The 23,346-nt window shown below is 55.5% G+C and overlaps 1 protein-coding gene across 1 annotated transcript; it reads left to right on the forward strand.

The window, feature by feature from the left end:
* Nucleotides 1-886: 886 nt before the first annotated feature.
* Nucleotides 887-22,537, forward strand: THRA (thyroid hormone receptor alpha). The gene is made up of 9 exons (XM_042965540.1): nt 887-1,019; nt 11,347-11,688; nt 14,071-14,138; nt 14,732-14,832; nt 16,835-16,982; nt 17,595-17,800; nt 18,797-18,943; nt 19,850-20,108; nt 20,754-22,537. The coding sequence occupies exons 2-9, from the start codon at nt 11,636-11,638 to the stop codon at nt 21,002-21,004; spliced, it is 1,233 nt and encodes a 410-aa protein (XP_042821474.1). The 5' UTR covers nt 887-1,019; nt 11,347-11,635; the 3' UTR covers nt 21,005-22,537.
* The last annotated feature ends 809 nt before the right edge of the window (nt 22,538-23,346 follow it).

A 23,346-nucleotide genomic window follows, 5' to 3' on the forward strand; every position in this document is an offset into this window, starting at 1 on the left:
CCCTCCTCCTTAGATGGGCCCTGGTACCATGTGGATTTTGGTGGGGGCACGCAGGGGAGGAAATACCACCTCTGTGAAACTGAGAGTTGAGAAGATAGGGCAAGCCTTGCCCCCTCCCCTGCTCACCAGGGAACCAGACTGTTGAGGAAATAGCTGGTGACGGTGAATAGAAAGCCTATATTGGAAGAGGGTGACATTTGAAAGAGGAGGCAGTGGACCAGGTAATGTTAGAAATAAGAGGGGAAGGGAGATAATGGGGAGTGAACCTCCACAAGATTAAAAACATGAGATGATTGAGGTAAAAAGGACCTGAGGGGTCACTTGCCCAACCCTCACATTTTAAGGTTGAGGAAGCTCTGTCCCCGAGACCGGTGGTGATTTGCTCAAGGTCACACACTGAGTTACTGGCAAAGAAGGGCCCCAACTCAGAAACAAACTCTAAAGCTCCTATAGGGGTTTGGTATTTAGACTTTCTCCCCGACTTATAAGGTGCAGGCGGCCGATCGATACTCCCTTCTCCATCCCCACGGTGCAAACCCAAAAACCTCGGATTCTTCCAGCAAGCCAAGGCTATTTTTTAAAATATGTCACCGAGCACCACTGCTGTCGGTGGCGCCTGGAGTGGGGCGGGCGAGCGCGAGCGGGGCGGGGGCAGAGGCGGCCGAGGGGCGGCCGGGCGGCTGGCTGGGGTCCCGGGGCGCGGCGGGGGGCGGGGGGCGGGGGCCGGCGGCGGCAAGGCGGCCTGCAGGGAGCAGCCGCGAGCCGGCCGGGCGCGCCGAGCCCGAGCCCCAGCCTGAGCGGGGCGGGGGAGGGAGGAGCCAAGAGCGGCCGCCGCCTCTGCCGGAGGAGCCGCGGGGCCGCCACACTCGCCCCCCGCCCCCCCCCCGCGCTCACTCGCACTCACACCCGGGCGCAGGAGGCGGGCGGCCCGGGCCCCACCGGCCCCCCATGGACGCCCCCGGCACGGGGCGCTGAGACCCCGCGTCGCTGCCCAGCCCTGTCCAGCGCGCCACGCCGAGGTAAGGGGGAGGGAGCGAGGGGGCATTAATATGCAAATGCCTCGCGATTGATTATGCAAAGCCGTGGGGCTCTAGGGCCAGCTCCCTGGCGGGCTGGGGGGCGCCCGGGGGTACCTGCTGCCAGCCTCTGCCTTCCCCGGCACCCCGGTCACCCTGTCACATTCCGGGAGCTCGCAACTTACGCCCTGGGGAAGGGAGGTGTTGCTAGGAGGTCGGTGGGCCCCGGGGTTCGCCGGCAGAGATGGCGTCCAGGCCTCCCCCTCGAGGGCCCGCCCGGCCTCTGTCCGGCCCGTCTGCTGCGCACTCCGGGGCCCGGCCCCGCTGCCGGCCGCCGGAGCTCCCCCGCCCGCCGCGGTTTGTTTACGGTGCGCCGGAGGCCTGCCCCCCCCAGCCCCCACCCCCAGCGCCGAGGCCGAGGCCGAGGCCGAGGCCGAGTGGCCTTTGCAAAGACGCCTCCAGCTGCGGAGGGCAGTATGAGAGGGCTTGTGGGGGGGGGGTGGGAGGTGGGGGTGGGCTTGCACAGGCCCCGGGAGAGGGAAGTCCCCCCCCATTCCACCCGCCTCCCCAATTGAGCATGGCTCTCTGGTTGCAACACTCCTTAATTGCAAAAACGCGGCTTGGAAGGGAGGGAGTGTGTGTAGGGGGGAGTGTATTTGAGGGTCCCTAGATGATCAGGAGAGTTGCAAGCTAGTGTGGTTAGGGAGAAGAGGGAGGAAGGGACCTGTGTGGTGTGCCCCCCCCCCGCCCCGTTTTCCTCCCCCTTGCAACGTGTCTTTGGTGCCCCTTCTATGCCTGGGGCCCTCCCTTGTCCGGTGTGAAAGAAAGGCCTGGGGCGGGGAGGGGGGCAGGGATGATAGGGCCAATGAAGAGTGCCACCGTTTACAGGGGTGGAGGTCGCAGAAGGAAAGCCTGTGGGATGGGAGCCCTCCCCTCAATGCTGGCTCTGGCTCCAGCAGGGGGAAGGGATGAAGGGGGATGTTGTCCACGATGAGGGAGGGGAAGCAAATGTGACATGCAGACACACAGATATGCCCACACAGACAGCCACATGCATGCACACCCAGGGACACCCAGGCAGACTCAAGGACAGGAGCTGCTGGACACACCCACATAGGGACAAGGGAAGAGGCAGGCTGCTGCTGCACCGGGGAGCTGAAAGGGGTGGGACACACCCACAGGAGACCAAGAGCAGGGAGACCGACCCATGCACATACCCACGCACAGGGTCACACGGAGATGCTGTCACACACAGGGGCAAGGAGGAGTCGCTGTCACCCACACAGAAAAAGTCACTATCGCACGCATGCATGAACACAGAGCAATTGCACACAGCCGCACATTACAAAAGACCCTGTCACTCACAGGCACACACGTGCTAGCATGAGCCCAGTCACACAGACATCATCGCCTGCCGTGACAGTGGCTGTCACTCAGTCAAAAGCAAACGCAGTTACATTTCAACACATGTATACACAACTTAGCAACAAGTATTTTCCTGGACTCTTACTGTGGATCTCTAAGGTTCTGTATACAACAAAACCTCTACTCCAAAGAAAATTAAACTTGTCTCTGTGAAAAGACTTTCCTGCATAATGGTGCAAGGCATGCATTCATAATAATATTCTGAGTCTCTATTGCTTGTCAGCCCCCACCCCCCACCCTCACTATGATCCTTGAGACCTGGGAGAATCACTCCAAGAGCTCTGGATCCCACCCAGAGCCTAGCACAGGAAGTGCTCTGTAAATACTTGTTAATTGATTGACTGAAATCTCTGGACACAGGTGTACTCATTTGCACATACTCCCAGGGACTCAGGTGCAGAAGGCATTCACAGGGCTCAGGTCCACACACAGTCACAGGTCTACGCCGACAGCTGCGTCCAGACAACCCCAGATGTGTACACTGTAGCTGTGCAGTCAGGCACACCCCTGGATGCACACAGAGTTGTGTCGTAGATTTTTTTCCCCTCAAGCTTCCTCCTGTCTTCTTCCTCTAGGCTTAGCCTTTCTCTCTCTCTCTCTCTCTCTTTTTGAGGGACAGAGAAACAAGAGCAAAGAGAGCAGGGGCAGGGGGGTTCCAGAGGGCCGAGTCATGGGGCTGAAGCAATGTCCAGTGACTTCCAGCAGCTGAGATTATCCTAGCTGCTGTGTGTGTGTGTGTGTGTGTGTGTGTGTGTGTGTGTAGGGGGAGAAGCAGTTGGGGAGAGCCAGCTTTTAGGGAGCGGTCCCTAATGCCACCTTAAAAGCAAATGTGGGCTCTAGCAGCTCCTGCTGGGGTCATATGTCTGAGCCTTTCCTGGGACCATTGACTTGCCCCCTGGGCGGAGTTCCTGCCTCCCATCATGAGTCTGGCCCCTTTTCCCACCTCTGCCCTCCCGTCTAAACTTGGAAGCCTTCCTTAGGAGGCCGTGTGCTGGTGAGTGTCTGGTTGAGTGATGTGTATTTTTGACTTGGAATTTCTCTCTAATGCTGTCTCTCTTTTGCTCTGTCTTGCTGTGTCTGATTCTCCCTCAGCTTGTTTCTCTGACAGTCTGGAACTCTCCCCCAGTCGCTACCCCTGTCTACCCCTGTTCTTGTCTCTGTCACAGCCTCTTTTTTCAGAGCTGGGAACTGGCAGTGATGAGCTTCATACTTTTCCAGTTGTTAATACTCAAACCCCGCCCCTCGCCCCGCCCGCCCTGCCTCTGGGGTCAATGAGAGGTTGGGGTGGGGGGGCGGGGGGCTCAGCTGCCTGCTCAGGACATCCTCCTGCACTTCCTCAGTGCTGCAGCTGCAGCAGCAAGTTTTGGGGGCTGAGAATGGGGGAAAGGGAAGGGGGGTCAGCTACTGCTCATGCTGACCTCTTAGACCGGTGGGCTCAGCCAAGGGTACACCAGCTCAGTGGAAGCCCTGGGTATGCGGGCTACAGCCAGCTAGCTCCTAAGCAAACCAGTGAGGAGGCCCCCCCACCACACTGACCCACAGGAAAACAGTCCCCCCTCCGCCGTGGGCAGTGGCGGGAGTTGGCAGGGCCCCACTGAGCAGGGTCAGTGACAGGACTCACAATGGTCTTTCTCCACACCCCTGGCAGCTGAAATCCACCTCAGAGATGCCCAACAGCTGTGCCCTCTGCCCAGCCTCAGAGCCTGGTTCTGAGGGTACAGCTGCCCAGACTATGTGGGGGGCTGAGTGAGGCCCTGCTCCATGAGTTCAGGCGCCAGCCCAGAGTGGGAATTTGAGCAGGGGGCAGTGGGGCAGGGAGCCCAGAGCCCAGGGGGCACTAAGCATTTCTGGCCATGCTCCCCCGTAGCCATGACCTATTTGGATGAGAAGGCACTCTTAGTGATTCTACTCTAAATAATCCATAGGCTTCTATAGAAGGGAAAATTGAGGCTCAGTCAAAGGGAAGAGTAACTGGATCAAAGAACAAGGTATTGTTCCTTTATCAGGTAATGGTTAAGAGCAGGGTTTTTGTTTGGCTGGTTGTTTTTGTTTTTTGTTTTGTTTTCTTTTTTTTTTTTTTTTGGAGCTGGAGTGCCTGGTGTTGAATCCCAGCTCTGCCACTTGCTGGTTGTATAACCTTGGGCGATCTATTGAACCTTGCGATATCTGTAAATTGGGGATAATAATACCTGTCTCATTCAGCTTTTTGAGGATCAGAGGAGTTAGAATATATAAAAAGCTTTTAAAAGTGCCCGGTGCATAACAAGCACTGTATATGTAGGCAGTTACAGTGAGGAAGCCTGTAGGTCCGAGGTCCCCTGGATTTCTTGGAGAAGCCAGGTGGAGAATTGGTTCTCCCATAGAAATAGGATGGGGGATGGGGAGGATAGTGGGTCCCTAATCTCCAGCCTCCTTACCCTTCATGTCACATCTGTCTCGCCTACAAGTTTTTGCAACCTGGAGCCCCTCTACCTCTTGCACACAGAGTGCAGCACCCTACCTCGCTGCAGGGGATCCAGCATCCCAGCTACTACCTACCATTAATCAATCACTCAGGACCTAGCCCTGGCTGATAGATACCACATTCCCCATCCCTGCACTGAGAGGGCATTAGCGTGAAGGGTGGTAGTCCTGAGTAAGGAACAGTGGGTGGGTGTGACATCTTGAGGGCCAGGGTCTTGTCCTAGGTTGCCTGTCTTCCTCTGTGAGTCTGGTGATAAGACTCCCTCTCTCCCCCAGATCCCTTTTCTTCAGCCCCTCCCCTTTAAGATGCAGCAAGGACAGTGGAAGGATGCCCCGTGGTGGGCCACTGGAGAGCCTCTGGGCTGGGAGGCTAATCCCAACTCCAGTTCTCACGGTTGCAAAGGTGCTTGGGGGATTGGTGCCTCCTAGGGAGGAGGGAAGCATGACTGTGGCAGAAAGAGCACTGGCTGGGAGTTGGAGGCTGGGTCTTTGCCATTCACCAGTTGCTGACTTTGGCCTGGGTTTTCGTCATCTGGAGACAATGATGCCTACCTCACTCCGAGTGAGGGTAAATAACATAATGTGGCCTGACACCTGTGTTCAATCCGTGTTGCATGCTGGCTGGGTAAGCAACGCCTGTGGATTCTCCTGTTCTTCCCAGACCTGGCACACACCAGGATGCGGATCCCCATGCCCCCTGGAACCAGAGACAGTTCCCAGTCTCTGAGAGAAGCATCTGGGGCTAGTGGGGGGGGTGGGCAGTGAGGGGGGTCACATGGTTTTCAGACATGCGTTGTTGTTACCTGCCCTCCTCCCCAGCAGGCCAAGGTTGTGGTAACAAAGGGGACCTCCCTCTTGTATGCTTTTGTATGAGGTGGTCCAGAGGGAAGGTTTAGAAGTTCTCTGGGTAGAGGAGAAGAGCAAGGTGGAACTTGTTGGTGCCCAGGAAATGCGATGGTTGCTCTAGTGCTTTAAGGATGAGCACTTAGTCTGGGGACAGGGACTGGGGTTAAGGGTTAGGGCCAAAGGCACAGCCACACCCCCAGCAGTGGCAAAGAGCAGCACAAGCCCACCTCCCCTTCTTCCTCCTCTCTTCCTCTTGTAAGGAAGAGATGAGTTCTTGGCTCCCAGAGCCTGAGCTGCCTGTTTCATTTTCTCTTTTACCCAGGCGCGTAGGCGGGGGAAGGGGAAAGCGGACCCGAGGCTATCGGCTATTGGTGGCTATCGGCGTTTTTGTACACATCAGTGAGTGGGTGTGTTGTGCGCGCATCCATGTGTGCATGTTTTGTGCATGTGTGGGCTGGGGAGGGCTCTGAATATCTCCTGGAACTGGGCACCCGCAGCCCGTGGCTCTGCGCATGCGGAGTGAGTGTGTGTGTCTGCACGTGTCCGTGTGTGTGCCGGAGACTCAGCTGCATTCACTTGCTCGCGCGCGCTCTCTCTCGCTCTCTCCTGCTGTCTCTTTCGCGCGCACACACACGTACTCACACACAATTTTCAATCTCTCTCTTCCCTTCCCTCCCACCCCCTCTCCCCCTTCTCTAGCGCTTGCGGGCTCTGTCTCTCTCACTCTCTCTCTCGTCCTCTCTCTCTCCCTTCCCCCCTCCCTCTTTCACTCTCCCTCCCTCTCCCCGCCCCCTCTCTCTGCCTCTGCCAGTTCTGCCTGGGTGGGGGCTAACTCTCCCGTCCCTGGGGTGCCTGGGAGAACATCCCTGCCTTTCTTTTCGCCTCCACCATTCTCTTCCCTCCTGGGCTGTGCTCCCCTGGGCTTGCAGACTACTCCTTTCTATGGTCTCCTGGGAGGAAGGCAGCAGAGAAGGGAGGACCCCAAGCTCTGTGCCCATGCCATCTGCAGCGAGTGCCTTGGCCCCGTGACATTCATGCCTCCAGCATTCAGCTGCCCTAGCTCCCAGCTCCGATTACCCTACCCGGCTGGCTGCTGGGGGGAGGGGGGAGAATGTGCCATGCCCAGCTTGGGGGTGCTCCGAACTGTGCCTTTTTGGCTACTTGGATCTCCCGCTTCCGTTCCTGAGGGGAACTGGGGCAGAGGCAAGACGTTCTGTGGGTTGCCAGGGAAGGGGCTGAGCTTTTGAGCATGGTTGTGGGCATGGGGGGGTGGAGCTGACCTCTAGACCTGGGCACCCACCTTGATGCCTGACGAGCTGGCCTGGGGTGGGAAGAGGGAGAGGAGAGCAGCAGGTGGTTAAGGTTATGATGGGGTGGGGGGATGTACAGTCTTTGCAGTCTTTGATGTTAATACTGGGCATCTGGCCCAAGTCAAGGCTGCTGTTTATGTCTTTCTGTCTCTGATCTGCAGGGGGGAGTTTCCTGTTATATTCTTTGGGGGCAGAGGATCTTTTGTTTAATCATTCAGCCCCCTATGTCATATCCCCCACCCTCATCTCCCATTCTCTAGCCTCCAAGGTTCCTTGGTGGCTAGGAGATCAGACTTAAGGGTCACTGCCCTTAAGCTCCAGAATCCCATCTCAGGGGGCCGCAGGGAGAACCCACCAAGGAGTTCTGCCTCACTCTCCTCCTCCCTTCCGCTTGCCAAGCTGGTGCCTGCGTCTGTGTATTCCTCTACCATCATACCTGCCAAGTAGTACCTTCCTTCCCGCCTTCGCTACCTTCTCCTTCCTGGCACTAGGATAACAGTGAGTTGGGTGGGGCAGTCCTACTCAGTCCATACCTGAGAATAGAACAGGGTGACCTGGGAAAGGAGAAAGAGGTCCTGGCTCTAAGACGCACCTACCCCTCCACGTGGGGGCCTGTGTTGTGCTGCAGCTTTCACTCTCGCCAGACTCCCAGGGGCCGTTGGTGTTTGTGGCTGCTCGTGGGAGCCCACGTTGGCACAGGCACTAGTGTGTGCACAGATGCCTGTGTTTGCCTGTGCATGCCCCTGTGTATGTTTGGGCTACAGTGGCCACCGGGGCCCCTTAGCATCACCCTTCTTGGCGCCCATGGTGTGGAGTCAGGGCATCAATGCCAGGTTATTGAGGGAGGGAGGAAGTATCTCCCCCCACCCTAGCATCAGGCAAAGGGGAAGGGGAAAGGGAGGCGTGAACCTACCCACAGCACTATTAATAGCCCACATGCCAGGCCACCAAGAACCAGCTGTCACCGTGGAAACCATTTCTACTCCCCCCCTCCCCCAGCCTCCATGGGGTGGGACTTAGGCGGGGCATGAAGCACCCCCCACCCATCTTTCTTTGTTACCTTTCTCTCTTTGTCTCCCCTCTCCTTCATTTTTCTCTCCTCCCTACCTCACCCCTTCTGTCCCCCATCCCCCATCTCATCACTGCCTTTCCTTTCATTGTCATTCTAGCTCTACCCCCCCATCCCTGCCCATCTCTTTGTTCTTACCCCTCCTTTCTTTCTCCCTGTCTTCCCCCATCATCCCTTTTGCCCCTCTCCTTCTCTGCTTTCTCCACTTTTCTCAGCCCCCTCTATGTGTGTGTCTTTTCCTCTGTGGTTGGCAAGGAGGAGGGCTGGGCTTTCTTTAGAGCATTAAGGACAAAGTCCAGGGGCCCCAGACAGATGGGGCCAAAGCCAAGAGCGGACACTCAGAGGAGTAGCATGTGTAGAATCTGGGGCTAGATTTGGGGGCAGAGAATCCCCCTGGGTCTGCAGGACTGCGGAGTGGGGCAGTCCTGCAGTGGGAACCTGGCATGGTGCCCATGGATACCGCATTGGCCTCTTGCCTCTGTCCCCCCATTGCAGAAGCACTTAAACTTAATGAAATGCTTCCCCCTCCATGGGCACTTTGCCCATACTGCCACCCAACAGCTCTTATCTGACAAAGAGAGTGGGTGGCCAGCCCACCCGACAGGTGCGTCTTGCCTTCCGGCTGTCCAGCCCAGTCTCAGAACCCCATAGCTCCACCCTCTCTTCTTCAGGCTGAGCCTCTGTCTCTGCAGGGCATACGCCAGGAAGGAGCCGGACTCCAGGATGAGGGGAGAGAGGCTGCCCTTCAGGGTGGGCATACTTACCATACCCCCCCCTCCCCCCGCTGCCCACAGCTAACACAGGCGCACATGGTCTATGCCTCCCTGCGTGCTGGGCCGTCTGCTTACTCTGTGTTGCCTCAGAGGCCCAGGTATGTCCCTAGAGACCTGGGGTCCCCAGGGTTTCTCCAGCCTCTTGCTCGGTGCCACATGAGGGTGCCCTGAGCACGAAGGCAGCACCTCACTCCTCTGCCCATTGCCAGGGGTCATTGGAGCCTGGTTGCACTGACAGGCACCAGGGCACCATTCAGCTCAGCACAGAGGTGGGGCAGAGAGGGAGCCTGCCCCTCCGCCCAGCAGGCACGTGCAAGCCCTTGGCAGTGCCCAGACACATTTGGAGTTAAGGCTGGGCTGGGGAGGGGGAAGGGAAAATAAACATGGTGGCTCAGGTTGGCACTGCCCCAGGTGTGCCCTGTAGCAATTGGCAGTGGCAGGGTGCAGAAGGAGGGGGTCCTCCATAGCTATGGCCCGGGGCAGGAGCTGCCCATGCCATGTGGCTGCTGCTGGTGTTCCCTGCCTGGCCTGGCCCACAGCTGCTAATACCCATTCCCATACACCCTGGCCCTGTTGCCTGCCCCCAGGGCCTGCTCCCCAGGGCTGCCCCTCTCTCAGCATGCCCACTCCTTTGCCTGCCTCCTCCCATCCCTGGGGGCGCTTGGGCCTCCGGCTGGCGAGTGGATTTTTCCAGCTTCTGTAAACAAGTGGTGGCAGCATGCCAGGTGGGCAGGAGACAGGCGGGGGCAGCACCGCAGCCAGGGTGTGCCAAGCACCGAGGCACAGCCTGAGGGGGGAGACAGGGAGACACCCAGACCCAGAGAGAGAGAGAGAGAGAGAGACAGACAGACAGACAGACATTCAGATGCAGAGAGCCGACTAAAGGAAGCCTCGCTGGGCACAGATAGAAGTGGAAACAGAAGCGACAGAAAATAGCCCTCTATTGTCCGGCCCAACCCCCACGACTTCCCTGGCCCCCTACCCCTCAGTGCCCTGACTGAGGGCAGCAGGCCCCAGTGCCCAGTCCCTGGGCATCCCCACCCACTCCTTCTCCTCCCCCTACCTCCACCCCTTAGGGCTGGCTACGCCATTATAAATTTATAACAGGAATTTCTTCACAAGCCAAGAAAAACTTGACCTACTTTCTTGACGGCTCCCTGGGCTAAGGCTCCCCGCTCATTGCCCCCCCCCACCCCAGTCTCCTGTCCAGCCCCCAGTGCCCAGTCTATGGGGGTAGCAGAGGCATAATGGTCCTGCCATGCTCGTCATGCTGGGGGCTTGCCTGGGTGCAGAGGCCCTGTCCGGTTGCCCTGCCCTGCCCAATGACCTGACTTATCTGTCTCCCCTCCCACCCTGGCTCCTTATCAGCTCCTGGGGGTGGGGCGGGGGGCCCAGGGGTGAGGTCTCTGGTACAGCAGCCACGTGATGGAGGTTGTGTGTGGGGAACTGCACCCTTTGTCCCCTTCTCACATGCCCACACCTGCCTGTGTGTGCAGACAGTACACCTCAGGTCTGTAGCCTGTGGTCAGAGGGGCAGTGTGGAGGGAATGGTGGCCCCTGCTGGCACTGCCCTGGACCCTAGCTGGTGGACTGAGGCTAGCATTTGAGACAGGCTGTTAGGTTCTTTTGCCTGAGCCACCTGCTTCCTAGCTGTGTGAACATGAATGAATGATCAAGCTTTCTGAGCTTGTTTCTTCATCTGTAAAGTTCTGATGCCCACTTCAGAGGGCACATATTACCTATCCAGGTAACACATGTTTGCTTCCTTTCCCCTTGCCCTTGCTGTCCTGGTGGGTGGTAGCACAGCTAAACAACTGGGAAGTCTGGTCCTCAGACTGGGAAGTGTGATTTGGGACCTTGTACAGGAAGCTCTAGGGTCCTTGGGGAGCTGGGATTGAGGAGTGGTTATTTGGTCAGCAGCAGGGGAGAGGTCAGCTCCCCACTGTTTTCAACAGTCTCTCTCCATCAATGCACTTGGGTGGGCACTCATGATCCCTGTGTGCTGCCCCCATGCCCCACCCTTCCTTCTCAAGTACCCCCTACAGGTGAGCTGAAAATTGCTCATCTTGGGTCCCCTCTTGCCCTATAATACTGATAACTTTTAGAAAAACTTGGCTAGACGGGTGGTAACAATAGCTACATTCAATGGACACATCAAAAGGCCAGGCGCTTGACTGAATGTCAGGATTGAGACACGGTACGTGATGACCTGATTCTTTTCCTCCATACCTTTCCAGGTCTGGGGCTTAGGATGTGTATCTCCAGTCTTGCCTCCTGCACCTGTTAACTGACAGGCTGTCCTGATCCCGTTTGTGCTTGCCCTCCATGCCTGCCACCATCTTGTTATGAGCTCCAAGAGCCCAAAATGTTGCCACCAAAGGAATCTTAGCCACTCACCGCCACCATTGTACTGCCTTATCCCTGCCTCTCTCCTCTCTTTGCAGGGACTTCTGGACAAGACTCCAAAGCTACTCCCCCAGCCCGAGACCCCTCCTCAGACCCAGCTTGTCCTCAGCCCTACCACCTGCCACTCCCTGGCCCCTCTCACCGCCCGCCCCCCTTGGGGCGCAGGGCATGGTGTGAAAGGCCAAGTGTTGAGGGGGGCACCATGGGTGCTGTGCCCTAGGGCCTGGGTGGCAGGGGGTGGGCGGCCTGTGGGTGTGCCGGGGGGGCCATCGTGCCCACCCCAGTCTCTTGGCGTGCTGGAGGGCATCCTGGATGGAATTGAAGTGAATGGAACAGAAGCCAAGCAAGGTGGAGTGTGGGTCAGACCCAGAGGAGAACAGGTAATGGCTCCAGCAACTAGGTTGTGTCAGTTCTTAGGCAGCAGGCATGGTCATCTCCTGGCTGGGCAAATGAGAGCTGAGCCTGGGCCTTTTAAGCACCTCTGGAGGGCTGGGCATGGGGCCAACAAGCTTGCTGCCTACCTTTGCCCAGGAGATGAGGTCATGGCCACATGTGGCAGGGAATTAGGCACCTGGATTGAGAGATGTCCATTTTGGAGGGGGGAGGTGATGCAGGACACAGTAATTGCAGGCGGCAGGCACGTGGCCCTTCTCTTGACAGTGCTGAGAAATCTCAGATGCCTTCCCAGTGGCTCTCATCCGCCCTCACCTGAGCATGTGGAATCCAAACAGCCTTGCCATTTTCCTCTTCTCCCTACCAGACTAGTGTGTGGTCCAGAAGCCATGATGCATGGGACATGACATTTCAGAGCACATGCACCAGTCACTGTTGGTCATAGCCCATGCTTATATTTGGAATCTATTGGGAGCCCCACAAGCTCTTCCTTGTTCATGGGCAAGAGCAGGCACTGCCACGGGGCTCCTCCCAGGAAGTGGAAGTAAATGCCAACTCTGAAGGTTTTGCTCACACGTGGAGGAGGAATCAGCCCTGCATACACAACTAGGGATGGGTTACCTGTGATTTGCGTTGCCCTTGAGGAGCCCAGAGGGTCTCTGCTTCTCCCTTCAGCCCCAAGTGGCACAGAGTTCTGTCCCAGTTGGCATGATGCCCCAGGAGCTGGGTACAGCCTGTGCCTATGGCCAGGGAGAGGGTGGGGGTGGGGGTGCTCTGGGGAGAAGTGTGGCTGTTGCCTTGGAGACCAGATCTTGAGCCAGGAGGCCAGAGGCTTGGCCAGGCAAAGCCTTGGGGCCCATGTCTGGGTCCCTGGAGGGATGGAGGAAGTGGATGAGGCTGGCAATTGAGTAGGGCACCTTGGGTATCCCTCCCCAAAGCCCAGGATGGGGGGAGGGCTCTGAAAAAGAAGATATGGCCTGTCACTGCATAGCTCTCACTTGCAGCCTCTGTATCTCCCTGCCCAGACTTCTGTGAGTCTGGGCGAGCCTGCTCCAACTCAAAGAAAAGCAGGAATGCAGGTTCCTGGTTCCCTCCAAGGCAGCATCCCCTCCCCCCACCCCGTTTCTCTGCCACCTTGTGGCTGTTCCTGGGACTGCACCCTGTAAATCGTAGCTGCTGAAAACCACCAGCTCAACTGGGGGCTGGGTGGCCTGGAGTTCTCCCACATCCACTCCTCCTGGAGGCAGGAGGGAGATATGACTCTCCAATGGTTGTAGAAATCAGACAGGGGTAATCCCCAGGGGGCCTGGAACACAGACTTGTCTATGACTGCGACCCTGGCCAAGGTCACTGTGTCAGTGTGTTGGGAGCTGCATCAGGCTCCAGGGGGAGGAGCCCTGCAATATGCCACATGCAGGGTGGGTGTGGGAGGTTATACAATCCGTGCACATATGTGGAGGCTTATGTAACCTGTGTGTGCTGTGGTTATGTAACATGTATGGGTCGAGGTTGATAACATATATGTGCAGTGGTTGAGGGTTGCTAACACCTTGCGTGGAGGGTCCTTGTCCTGGTTCTGACTCTAGTGCACAGTGTCACCAGGCACAAATGGAGCTTTGGTTTGTTGCTTTGTTAAATGAAGGCCATGAACAGGGTGGCTCTGGGAGTCTCTTCTTATTCCAGGTTATAGATTATAGTTGCTAGTCAGTATATGTTTTCAATCACTTGGGTTATCTACCATGTACATGACCTGGAAATCAAGCCACATGTTCACTAGGAGGTGGGGGTGGTATTATTAGGTGTCTGTCCAGAGGGTTGTGTAACACATGGGCATATCCTAGAGGTCATAGAACGCATTTGAGAATGCCCTGAAAATTTCATAGACGTATAGATCCTGGTGCTTATTTACAATCCTTAGGTTTATTCTGAAGACAGACAGATGCTCTGGTCTTCCGTTATGTACATATGTATGTGCCCTAAAGGTTATATAGCTGTAAGCATGTCCTGAAGATTCTTTCTGCATAAGTTCCATGTATTGAAGGTTTAAATATGTGGATATCCTGTGGATTATGGGTGTTTAAGGTTCTATAGTGTGTGTGTGTGTGTGTGTGTGTGTGTGTGTGTGTGTGTGTGTGTGTGTGTTGGGGCCCTAGAACATGCCTGTGCCCCCAGCCAAGCCCTTTATCTCTCACCCCAAAGCTTCTAGATAGCTGGACCCTTCTCAGTTTTATCAGCTGACCTGGGGGTGGAAGTGGAATGAGGACACAAGATGGAGGGAGTCGGGCCTGGGAGATTATAGAAACCTATTGGATGAGAAGGGGGCTGCCCAAAGACTGCCCTGTGATTCTGCCCACTCTACCCCCATCCAGTGCCAGGTCACCAGATGGAAAGCGAAAAAGAAAGAACGGCCAATGTTCCCTGAAAACCAGCATGTCAGGTGAGCCTGGTTGTGTGTGCCTTTCTTCCCTACCCTCAACCCCACCAAACCAGGCCTGGAGCTCTTTGGGGGCCTGGGCATGGACCAGCAGTTCCTGTGACCCTTGGGGAGAGTCTTCTAGAGAGCTTGGGACGAACTTGTCTGGAGGTGAGAGGGGTGATAAGGGCATGCTCCAGCCTTTGAGGACAGGTCCTCAAAAAAGAAGGACCTCTTCTCTTCCCTGATGAACCCCTTCCCTGAGCCCCACCCCCCTGCGCCCCTGAATCAGGGTCTGGGGCTAATTGGCCAAGGGACTGTATTCCCCTGAGATGAGCTGCTGACATGTCCTGCATCCCCTGCCCCTCAGATGCAGCAAGAGAAAAATCCCCAAATGGGCAGTCGGAAGAACTAGGATTCTCCATATTCTTAGGGAAGGGGATGGACAAGGTGACTCTGATGTGTCTCCAGGATTCTACCTGGACACAAAGAATCATTTAAGGAGGCTGGGCTAGGGGATGGGCCAGGAAGGAAAAGTTGGGGGGATGAAGGAAGTGTAGGAGCCTCTCTGCTGGGGGCCCAAGCCATGCCTGCCTGCCTCCCTTCCTCCCTCCCAGGGTATATCCCTAGTTACCTGGACAAAGACGAGCAGTGTGTCGTGTGTGGGGACAAGGCAACCGGTTATCACTATCGCTGCATCACTTGTGAGGGCTGCAAGGTATGGACCAGACAGCTCCTGCCCCCCATCCCCCCACCTGAGCCCCCATCTCACCCGCCTGAAGGCCCTCAGCTCCTGACCAAGACAGCCCTATAGACACCTAACCTAAACCCCACCTGTTGCACCACCATTTCTCCTCTCTTATTCATTTGTCAGTTTACAATCTCTGCTCTGCCACTCATAGGTAAGATGCTTAATTTCTCTGGGCCTCGGTTTCTTCCTCTATACAATGGGGATAATCACATTACCTACCTCATAGAGCTGTTGCGAGAATTAAATGAGCTGATTCATAAAGTATTTAAAACAGTGCCAGGAACATAAGAAGCACTCAGTAAATCCCAGCTATGCTCCATCCACTTGGCGGATCAGATGTGAAGGAGGTAGTATGTGTCCTGCCCTCAAGCTGCTCATAGTCTACCAGAGAGGCACACTGGAAACAAATACTGGTTTTCAAAATGTGGTCCCTGGACTACCTGCAGGATTAGTTCAGTGCAGATCTCTAGGCCTCATTCCAACCCTACTCAGTCAGAACTTGTGTGGTGAGGCCTTTGTGGACTCTGTCTTGGAACAGGTCCCCAGTTACTCCCCCTGCACCTAGAAGAGTGAGAACCAGTGCCGGGGGGGGGGCGGCACAGTGGGGCCCAGAGTTGGAGAGGATGACAGAGTCTCCGTGGGCAGTTGGGACAAGGTCATAGACTTGGGGAGCTTTAATTACATCTCACCTAGCTCATTTTCACCTGCAAGGGTTTTCCAGGATCATCACCTCCTGAAAATGTAAGACTTTCCAAGAAATGAAAGTATTTAAAAATATAGTAAGGCTTCACATTCCTCTCTTTCTTAGTGTCAACAAAGCTTAGACCACCAGGGGTTCAGAGTCCCATAGCAGTGTTCCTGGAAGCAATACAAGCAGCACAACAGAGAGCAAGGATCCTCACCCTCAAGGACAGTTGAGTCCCAGAGGAGCATCCCAGAAAGACAGAAATTCTTTGGCCCCAGCTCTAGAGAGTCTGATATCTTAAGTCTAGAGTGAGGCCCAGGAATTTGCATTTTTCGTTAAGTGCAGTAAATGATTATTTTATTTTGTTTTATTTTATTCTATTCTGTTCTCTTTTATTCTCTTTTGTTTTAATTTTTAAGTGCACTAGATGATTTTAATACACCCCTGAATCTGAGAACTGGGAACTTGTGTCCCACACCTCAGGTCCAGGTCTGGCTCTCCTGCCCATTTAGCCATATGACTTTGGGCAGATTGCTTAATCTCTCCAAACTTCAGTTTCCTAGTCTCAAAATAGAGATAGTAACATTACTACCTCACGGGTGGACACAAGCATCAAATGTGATGATGCACACATGGAAAAGGCTTATAAGTGCCTCATAGTGAGTGTTCAGCACATGTTAGCTCTTCCTGTTATTGCTGCCATCTTGATTCTTGAGGATTTTTCTTTAGGGCAAAGACTAAACCCGATACATAGAATTGAAATTTTTCTTTTAAATCTACTAGTGTCCATACACAGTGCCTTTTCTTGATTTTTAACCTCCACCTCCACCCCCACCCCCACCCCCCATTTCGAGAATTCCACCTGCATGAGCAACAGGCAGCATGTATAAGGGTGGGCTTGGGAGTCAGTTTTATTTTCAGAGTTGTTTAGCAGGATCGAAAATAAGGTATCAGTTGGACCTCCAAAGCTGCTGCTATTCCTTCAGGCATCACAGCACCTGACACCATCCCAGGCTCATGTCTGTGTACTGGGTTCCTCATCCTCCCCCCTGCCACCACCCTTCCCCATGTGCCCCTGCGCCTCAGCAGCCTGGGAGCTGAGGGCACATATTTCCATATTTCTAAAGTCCTTTGGCCCCACCAGGTGATCCTGGACTTGCTGGTGTCGGGAGGATGCCAAGTTCCCTCACTAATTCCCCCGCCCCCGCCCGCCCAGTGAGTTGCATGGTTGGTTCATGAAGGAGAGATCATGATCACTACATGCTACATCTCCCTCCACCCCAGGGCTTCTTTCGCCGCACAATCCAGAAGAACCTCCATCCCACCTACTCCTGCAAATATGACAGCTGCTGTGTCATTGACAAGATCACCCGCAACCAGTGCCAGCTGTGTCGCTTCAAGAAGTGCATCGCCGTGGGCATGGCCATGGACTGTAAGGGGATGGGGGGGTGGGTGTCGAGCCAGGCAGCCATGGGTGGGGGTGAGTTCAGATATGACTGCTCCCTGCCAGAGTATCCTTAGGGCCCACAGTGCAGAGTGACAATCCAGGTCAGGATGATGGGGAATGAATGTTCAGGATCTTGGTCCCTGCTGCCCTCATCCCTGGGGAAAAGGGAACAAAGGATCCCTGAATGGGCCCTGCACATGGGCCCCAGTGCCTACCTGCCTTTCACCACTCCAAGGCCTTAGAGTTGTTGGGTAGAAAGGAGTCCTGAGTACTTCACCCTAGCACAGTGTTCCTGACTACCAGAGAAGACACCCCACTTCTGGGTGAGAGTGGGCATCTTGCATTGGCTGGGGATTGGGTAGCAGGGTCTTCTAGTAACCACTATCACCATAACCACTTAGACCAGAACGTGATAGTCTACATGGGCCCAGTGATTATCATGATCCAGGTTGTGCCACCCAATTGCTAGGTGATATTTGGGAAGTCACTTAACGTCTCTGGCCCTCAGTTTCCTAACCTTACGTTGGGAAGAGTAGCTTCTGAGTAGGTTGTGGAGAGTGCCATGCAGAGAGCATCGTGTCTCTCTGCCGTTGACAGTGGTTCTAGATGACTCAAAGCGGGTGGCCAAGCGCAAGCTGATCGAGCAGAACCGGGAGCGGCGACGAAAGGAAGAGATGATCCGATCACTGCAGCAGCGACCGGAGCCCACTCCCGAAGAGTGGGACCTGATCCATGTTGCCACAGAGGCCCATCGCAGCACGAATGCCCAGGGCAGCCATTGGAAGCAGAGACGGAAATTCCTGGTAAGGAGAGAAGGGGCATGGGGAGAGCAGCAGCCACGTGGCCAGGAGGAAGAGCAAGCTCAGAGTCTTGCCTCCTTCAGAAAGCTTTCTTGGTTTAATCTGACCCAAAGCTAATGCTCTCTACGACATGGTGATCCTGATGCATATGCCTGCGTATGTGTTGCTGCTGTCACAGCCCTGCCTATTCAATGTGATTGGGAGCTTCCCCATTGAATTTCTAGAGAGTAGGGGCAACCTCTCCTCTTTTTCCTGCCCACAGTGACTGGGAGGAGAGGGTTAGGACACAGTTATGTAATAGTATTTGGGGGCACCTGATGGGTACCAGGCATTATGGTAGACCCTGGCAAAACTGAGTGCTAAGTGAATGGGCAGCTCGGGAGGAGATGGACAGTTGATTGTATATGGTGAGTGAAGGCAGGAACCTGGTATCTGGTTCGTAGTGGAGTGTGCCAGCGGGTGGAACAGTATAGTGTTAAGAGCACAGCCTTTAATACCAAGTACGCGTGTGTATAATGGTGAGGAGTCAGACTATTTGGGTTCAAATCCTGGTTCTACCTCTTACTAGTCATGTGACCTTGGGCTTATTACTCAGCTGCACTGTGCCTCAGTTTCCTCACCTGTGAAATGGTGTTAAGTATAACATCCTTATAAGGTTGTGGTGGGGATTCAATAGGATCTATAAAACATGTAGCCTAGTGCCTGCCTCCGTATTAAATATGTTACATATTCAGTAAACATAGCTTCTATTATTATGAGATTACTTCTACTAGTGTTATGGTCATTGTTATTATTAGCCGACTTGCAGCTCTGGCTCTGATCTATTCTCTGCCCTAAGGTGAAGGAGAAGCCTTAGGCATGGGACAGGGCAGTCCCCTGGTACTGGCCGCCCCTCTTCCCCAAGCTGACTTGGAGCTCCCCCTGGTGGGCAGGGAGCCTCAGTGAGAGGTTGAAAGGGGTCTGCAGCCCCAGCTGACCCCTGTCTCTTTCTTTATAAAGCCGGATGACATCGGCCAGTCACCCATCGTCTCCATGCCGGATGGAGACAAGGTGGACCTAGAGGCCTTCAGCGAGTTTACCAAGATCATCACCCCGGCCATCACCCGTGTGGTGGACTTTGCCAAAAAACTGCCCATGTTCTCCGAGGTGAGTGGCAAATGGGAAGAGGCATGGTGCCACCCTAGAGGGAAACCTGGGGCTGCTCCCTTGGTCACCCAGTGTCAGCATATGCTCATCTAAGGTCCTCTGGACAGGGAGCAATCCCTGTAGGTCAACACACATCTAACACACACAACCCAAACACCCCCAACACACACACACACACACACACACACACACACACACACACACACAGCTAGCGAATGCCTAAGGAACCAAGATATTCCAAGTGCCTGGCCTCCCCAGCCCCTCCCTGTCCTTCTCCCCCAACATCTACATGGCTATCCTGGCTCCAACAGCTTCAAATTTCTCATTTTTTAAATTTATTTATTTATTTATTTATTTATTTATTTATTTATTTATATTTTTAATGTTTATTTATTTTTGAGAGAGAGAGAAACAGAATGAGAGCAGGGGAGGGGCAGAGAGAGAGGGAGACAGAGAATCCAAAGCAGGATCCAGGCTCTGAGCTGTCAGTACAGAGCCTGACATGGGGCTTGAACTCATGAACTGTGAGATCATGACTTAAGCTGAAGTCAGTCACTTAACTGACTGAGCCACCCAGGCACCCCAAATTCCTCATTTTAAAGAGCACTAAGTCTGGGTACAGGCTGCCCTACTAGCTGTGTGACCTTGGCCATGGTACCTAAGTCCATGTACCTCACTTTCCTCATCTGCAGTGGGGATGGAGATAATGATGGAAGGGAACTCAGAGGCATAATTGTGAGATTTAATGACATAGGGCATGTCCGTGGCCCAGAGCAAGGCTAGTTGTTCAGAGTATACCTTACTGGCTGAGGTGAGTGGTGGCCTCACAGCTCCCAAAGGGCATCCACAAGAGACACTCATGGGGAAGGGCATGCTGAGTGTTCCTGTGGCCCTGCCACTCTGCAGCTGCCTTGCGAAGACCAGATCATCCTCCTGAAGGGGTGCTGCATGGAGATCATGTCCCTGCGGGCGGCTGTCCGCTATGACCCCGAAAGCGACACCCTGACGCTGAGTGGGGAGATGGCCGTCAAGCGGGAGCAGCTCAAGAATGGTGGCCTGGGCGTAGTCTCCGACGCCATCTTTGAACTGGGCAAGTCACTCTCTGCCTTTAACCTGGATGATACGGAAGTGGCTCTGCTGCAGGCTGTGCTGCTAATGTCAACAGGTACCTGCCTACTGGCTGGGAGGGCTCAGAAGCTTCCAGGGCTTGGCTGGGCCCTGCGCCTGTCATTATCCTCTTCCCTGAATTCTACAGTCTTTCTCTATTCCTCAGCTTCTCTGTTCCCCAAGCTTACCTCCGTCACTGGGCCCATTCTCTGTCCCCTGTCCCTTGTTCTATTACCCATCCTCCCTCAGTTCTGATGTCCAAGCACATCTCTTGCCATGTCTCCTCTGCCCCTTATTCCATCTTCACCGTATTGTTTCTCTCTGCCCACCACCACCCCCCCTCCACTTTCTGTCACTCACATTTGCCTTTGTTCCACAACCCCAACCACCTGTCCCTTACCCCTCCTCTGTCCCCTCTCCCTGCCCCTTATCCCCCCTCTGCCCCTCTTCCCACCAACTCTTCTCTTTGCCCCCTAGTCCTGCCCTGTCTCCAAGCCTCCCCTCTCTTCTCACCTCTCAGTCCTTCTGTCTTCTTTACTCACTACCTCTCTCGAAACCCCCAGCGGCTCAGACTCCTCCCTCCTCCACCCTGCTCTTGCTCCCATGCACACGCTACAGTCTCTTTCCCTCCCCTTCCCCACCCTAGCCTCTCCAAGTCTATCTCCCTTCACCCACTCAAGCTCACGCCCCTTCTTCCCTGCAGACCGCTCGGGCCTGCTGTGTGTGGACAAGATCGAGAAGAGTCAGGAGGCGTACCTGCTGGCGTTCGAGCACTACGTGAACCACCGCAAACACAACATTCCGCACTTCTGGCCCAAGCTGCTGATGAAGGTGACTGACCTCCGCATGATCGGGGCCTGCCACGCCAGCCGCTTCCTCCACATGAAAGTCGAGTGCCCCACCGAACTGTTCCCCCCACTCTTCCTCGAGGTCTTTGAGGATCAGGAAGTCTAAAGCCTCAGGCGGCCAGAGGGTGTGCGGAGCTGGTGGGGAGGAGCCTGGAGAGAAGGGGCAGAGCTGGGGGGCTGAGGGAGGCCCCCCACCCCTCTTCTCTCCTTCCTCTCATCCTTGGATAGATTCAGCTCCCACACACACACCCCGCACTGCCCGTCCCTCCTCAGAACCTCCAGCCCTGGGACAGGGCAAACACATGAACTTGCTATGAAAAAGACAGTGTGGGAGGCTGGGGGACCGTGTCCTGCAGTTCCCAGGACCCCATCCTCTAAGAAGGTAGGGGAAGGGAGGGAGATCTAAGAGGGGACAAGCCATCTTGACCGTAGGGGATGGAAGAATATGGGGTGGGGGAAGATGCCCTCAACTCAGCCCCTACACACACACAAGAGAGAGCCCCCCCTGCACAGTTCCTTGACAGAGGTTCCCCCTCCAGGCTAAGGGCCTCTCTGCTTCCCCAGAAGCCTGGGTGCAAAGAAAGGCTTGGCTTGGCTCCTCCCCCTGGAGGTTAAAAATTAGTCATTCTAACTGCACTTTGGAAACCAGGCAAGGGGAGAAGATAAATGAAGAAAAACTAGACAGAGAGAAAAAGAAAAAAAGAGTGAGCGATTGATAGAGATAGAGAGAGAGAGATGATATTAAGTTATTAACCGAGGCTGGCCCCCTACCACCCCTAAGCACTTTGAGAGCTGCCCCTCCTCCCCGCAAATCAGAGAGAACTGCCCCACATACCAGGTCCCCAAGGGCAGGGCTGCCGATCAGAGCTGTGAGTTAACACAACAGGGTCCTGGCCATCCCTCCTTGCCTTCCCCCTCCCCCTGTGCCCCTTCGGCACCCCCCGCCCAGTGCTCCCTCTGCTCTCTGCCACTCGTGCCCGCTGAGTTCCATCTACCTCTCACGCTGGATGCCAGCTGGCCCCTCACCAGCCTGCCCTGCTGCCCACACAGCTCCCCTTTCAAGTGCCCAGCCCCAGGGGCCTCTCCCTGCCCACCCCCCACTCCTTCCACACCTTGGCACCCACACAGGAAAAACTGTGGCTCAAGCTCCTGCCCTCCTCACACCTGCAGTATTAGCTACAATCCAGATGCTGCTGCACTGGGGGGGAGTTAGGGGGGTGTGTGTGAGTTTCTCCCAGAGCCTCTACCCCCTTAGGACCGTGTCCCCATCTGTCTTCTGGGCTCTCTCTAACCTCTGCCCTCTTCCTTCCCCACTCCCACTCAATGCACTAACCCAGACTCTGGGCAGGCAGGCACCAGAATGGGGGTGCCTAGATAAATGGCACTTAGTTGGGGCCCCAGGGGAGGGGGCGGTTGGTGCTCCTCCTTTTTTCTTTGAAGCTCTTTAGGCCAGCCGCCCCTCTGCCCCTGGGACCCCCTCCCCTCTTCTTTTCTCTAATTCAGGGACTTTGGCTTGAGCCACCTCCCACCCTCCTGGTGAGGAGTGCTCTGTTGGTCTGCACTTGGGTGAGCTGCCCTCCTCCTCTTCCTTTTGGCTATCGCCCACTGCCCACTCCACAGGGGAGAGAGGGAGGGAGGAGGTAGCCCTCCCATGGGTGGGGGGGGGGGAGGGGGGAGGGACAGAACAGACCAGAGGGCCCTGGGCTCAGGGCTGCATGTCGGCAGGGATGGATGGGTGGACATAGATGCCCCCGGAAGCCATGGGGAATGGGGCAGGGGCAGGGGGAGGGGTGCCAGGGCTTCCTGCGCTTTGCACTATTGGGGCAAAAATGTCTTAAGCAGTGGGGAACCTGCCACCCCACCCTGACCCTCAGCCTGCCACAGCCCCCTACATACACACACACACACACACACACACACACACACACACACACACACACGGGAAGGCAATGCTATGCTGCCCATCAGGGCATGTCCTTCCCCCACTGTCCAGGTGTTCTGACAGGGGTGGAGGGCCTGGAAGAGCATCTGCTGTCACCTGTGCATGTGCCTGCCCTGCCCCCCTTGGGCTCGTGGGCTGCCCCTGCTGTCTTTGTCTGTCTCTATCCTCTCTCTCTCCTGGGGTACGGATTCCTATATTACCCCAGTCCCATGGGTAAGCCCTTTTGTACCCTCCTCTGGGGGTATACCACCCCTGGGGGCCCAGTGGAATTCCTGACCTGTCTGCTGTCTCCTCCCTCCCTCCCTCCCTCCCTGCATCCCCACCTCCACCCCTCCATCCCCATTCTCAGCCATGAACATGGTAGAGAAAAGGCCTTAAAGGGGCTTGGCCTCTTACAGGCACTTGGGAATCCCCCCTCACCTCCTCAATCATATGAGCTGTGATCCCCTACTCCTCCCCCCCATCTCTGACCCCTCCCCCCTCACTCTAGGTGATGTGGGGTGTAT

The sequence above is a fragment of the Panthera tigris genome, chromosome E1 (assembly GCF_018350195.1).
Source record: "Panthera tigris isolate Pti1 chromosome E1, P.tigris_Pti1_mat1.1, whole genome shotgun sequence".
Lineage (NCBI taxonomy): Eukaryota > Metazoa > Chordata > Mammalia > Carnivora > Felidae > Panthera > Panthera tigris.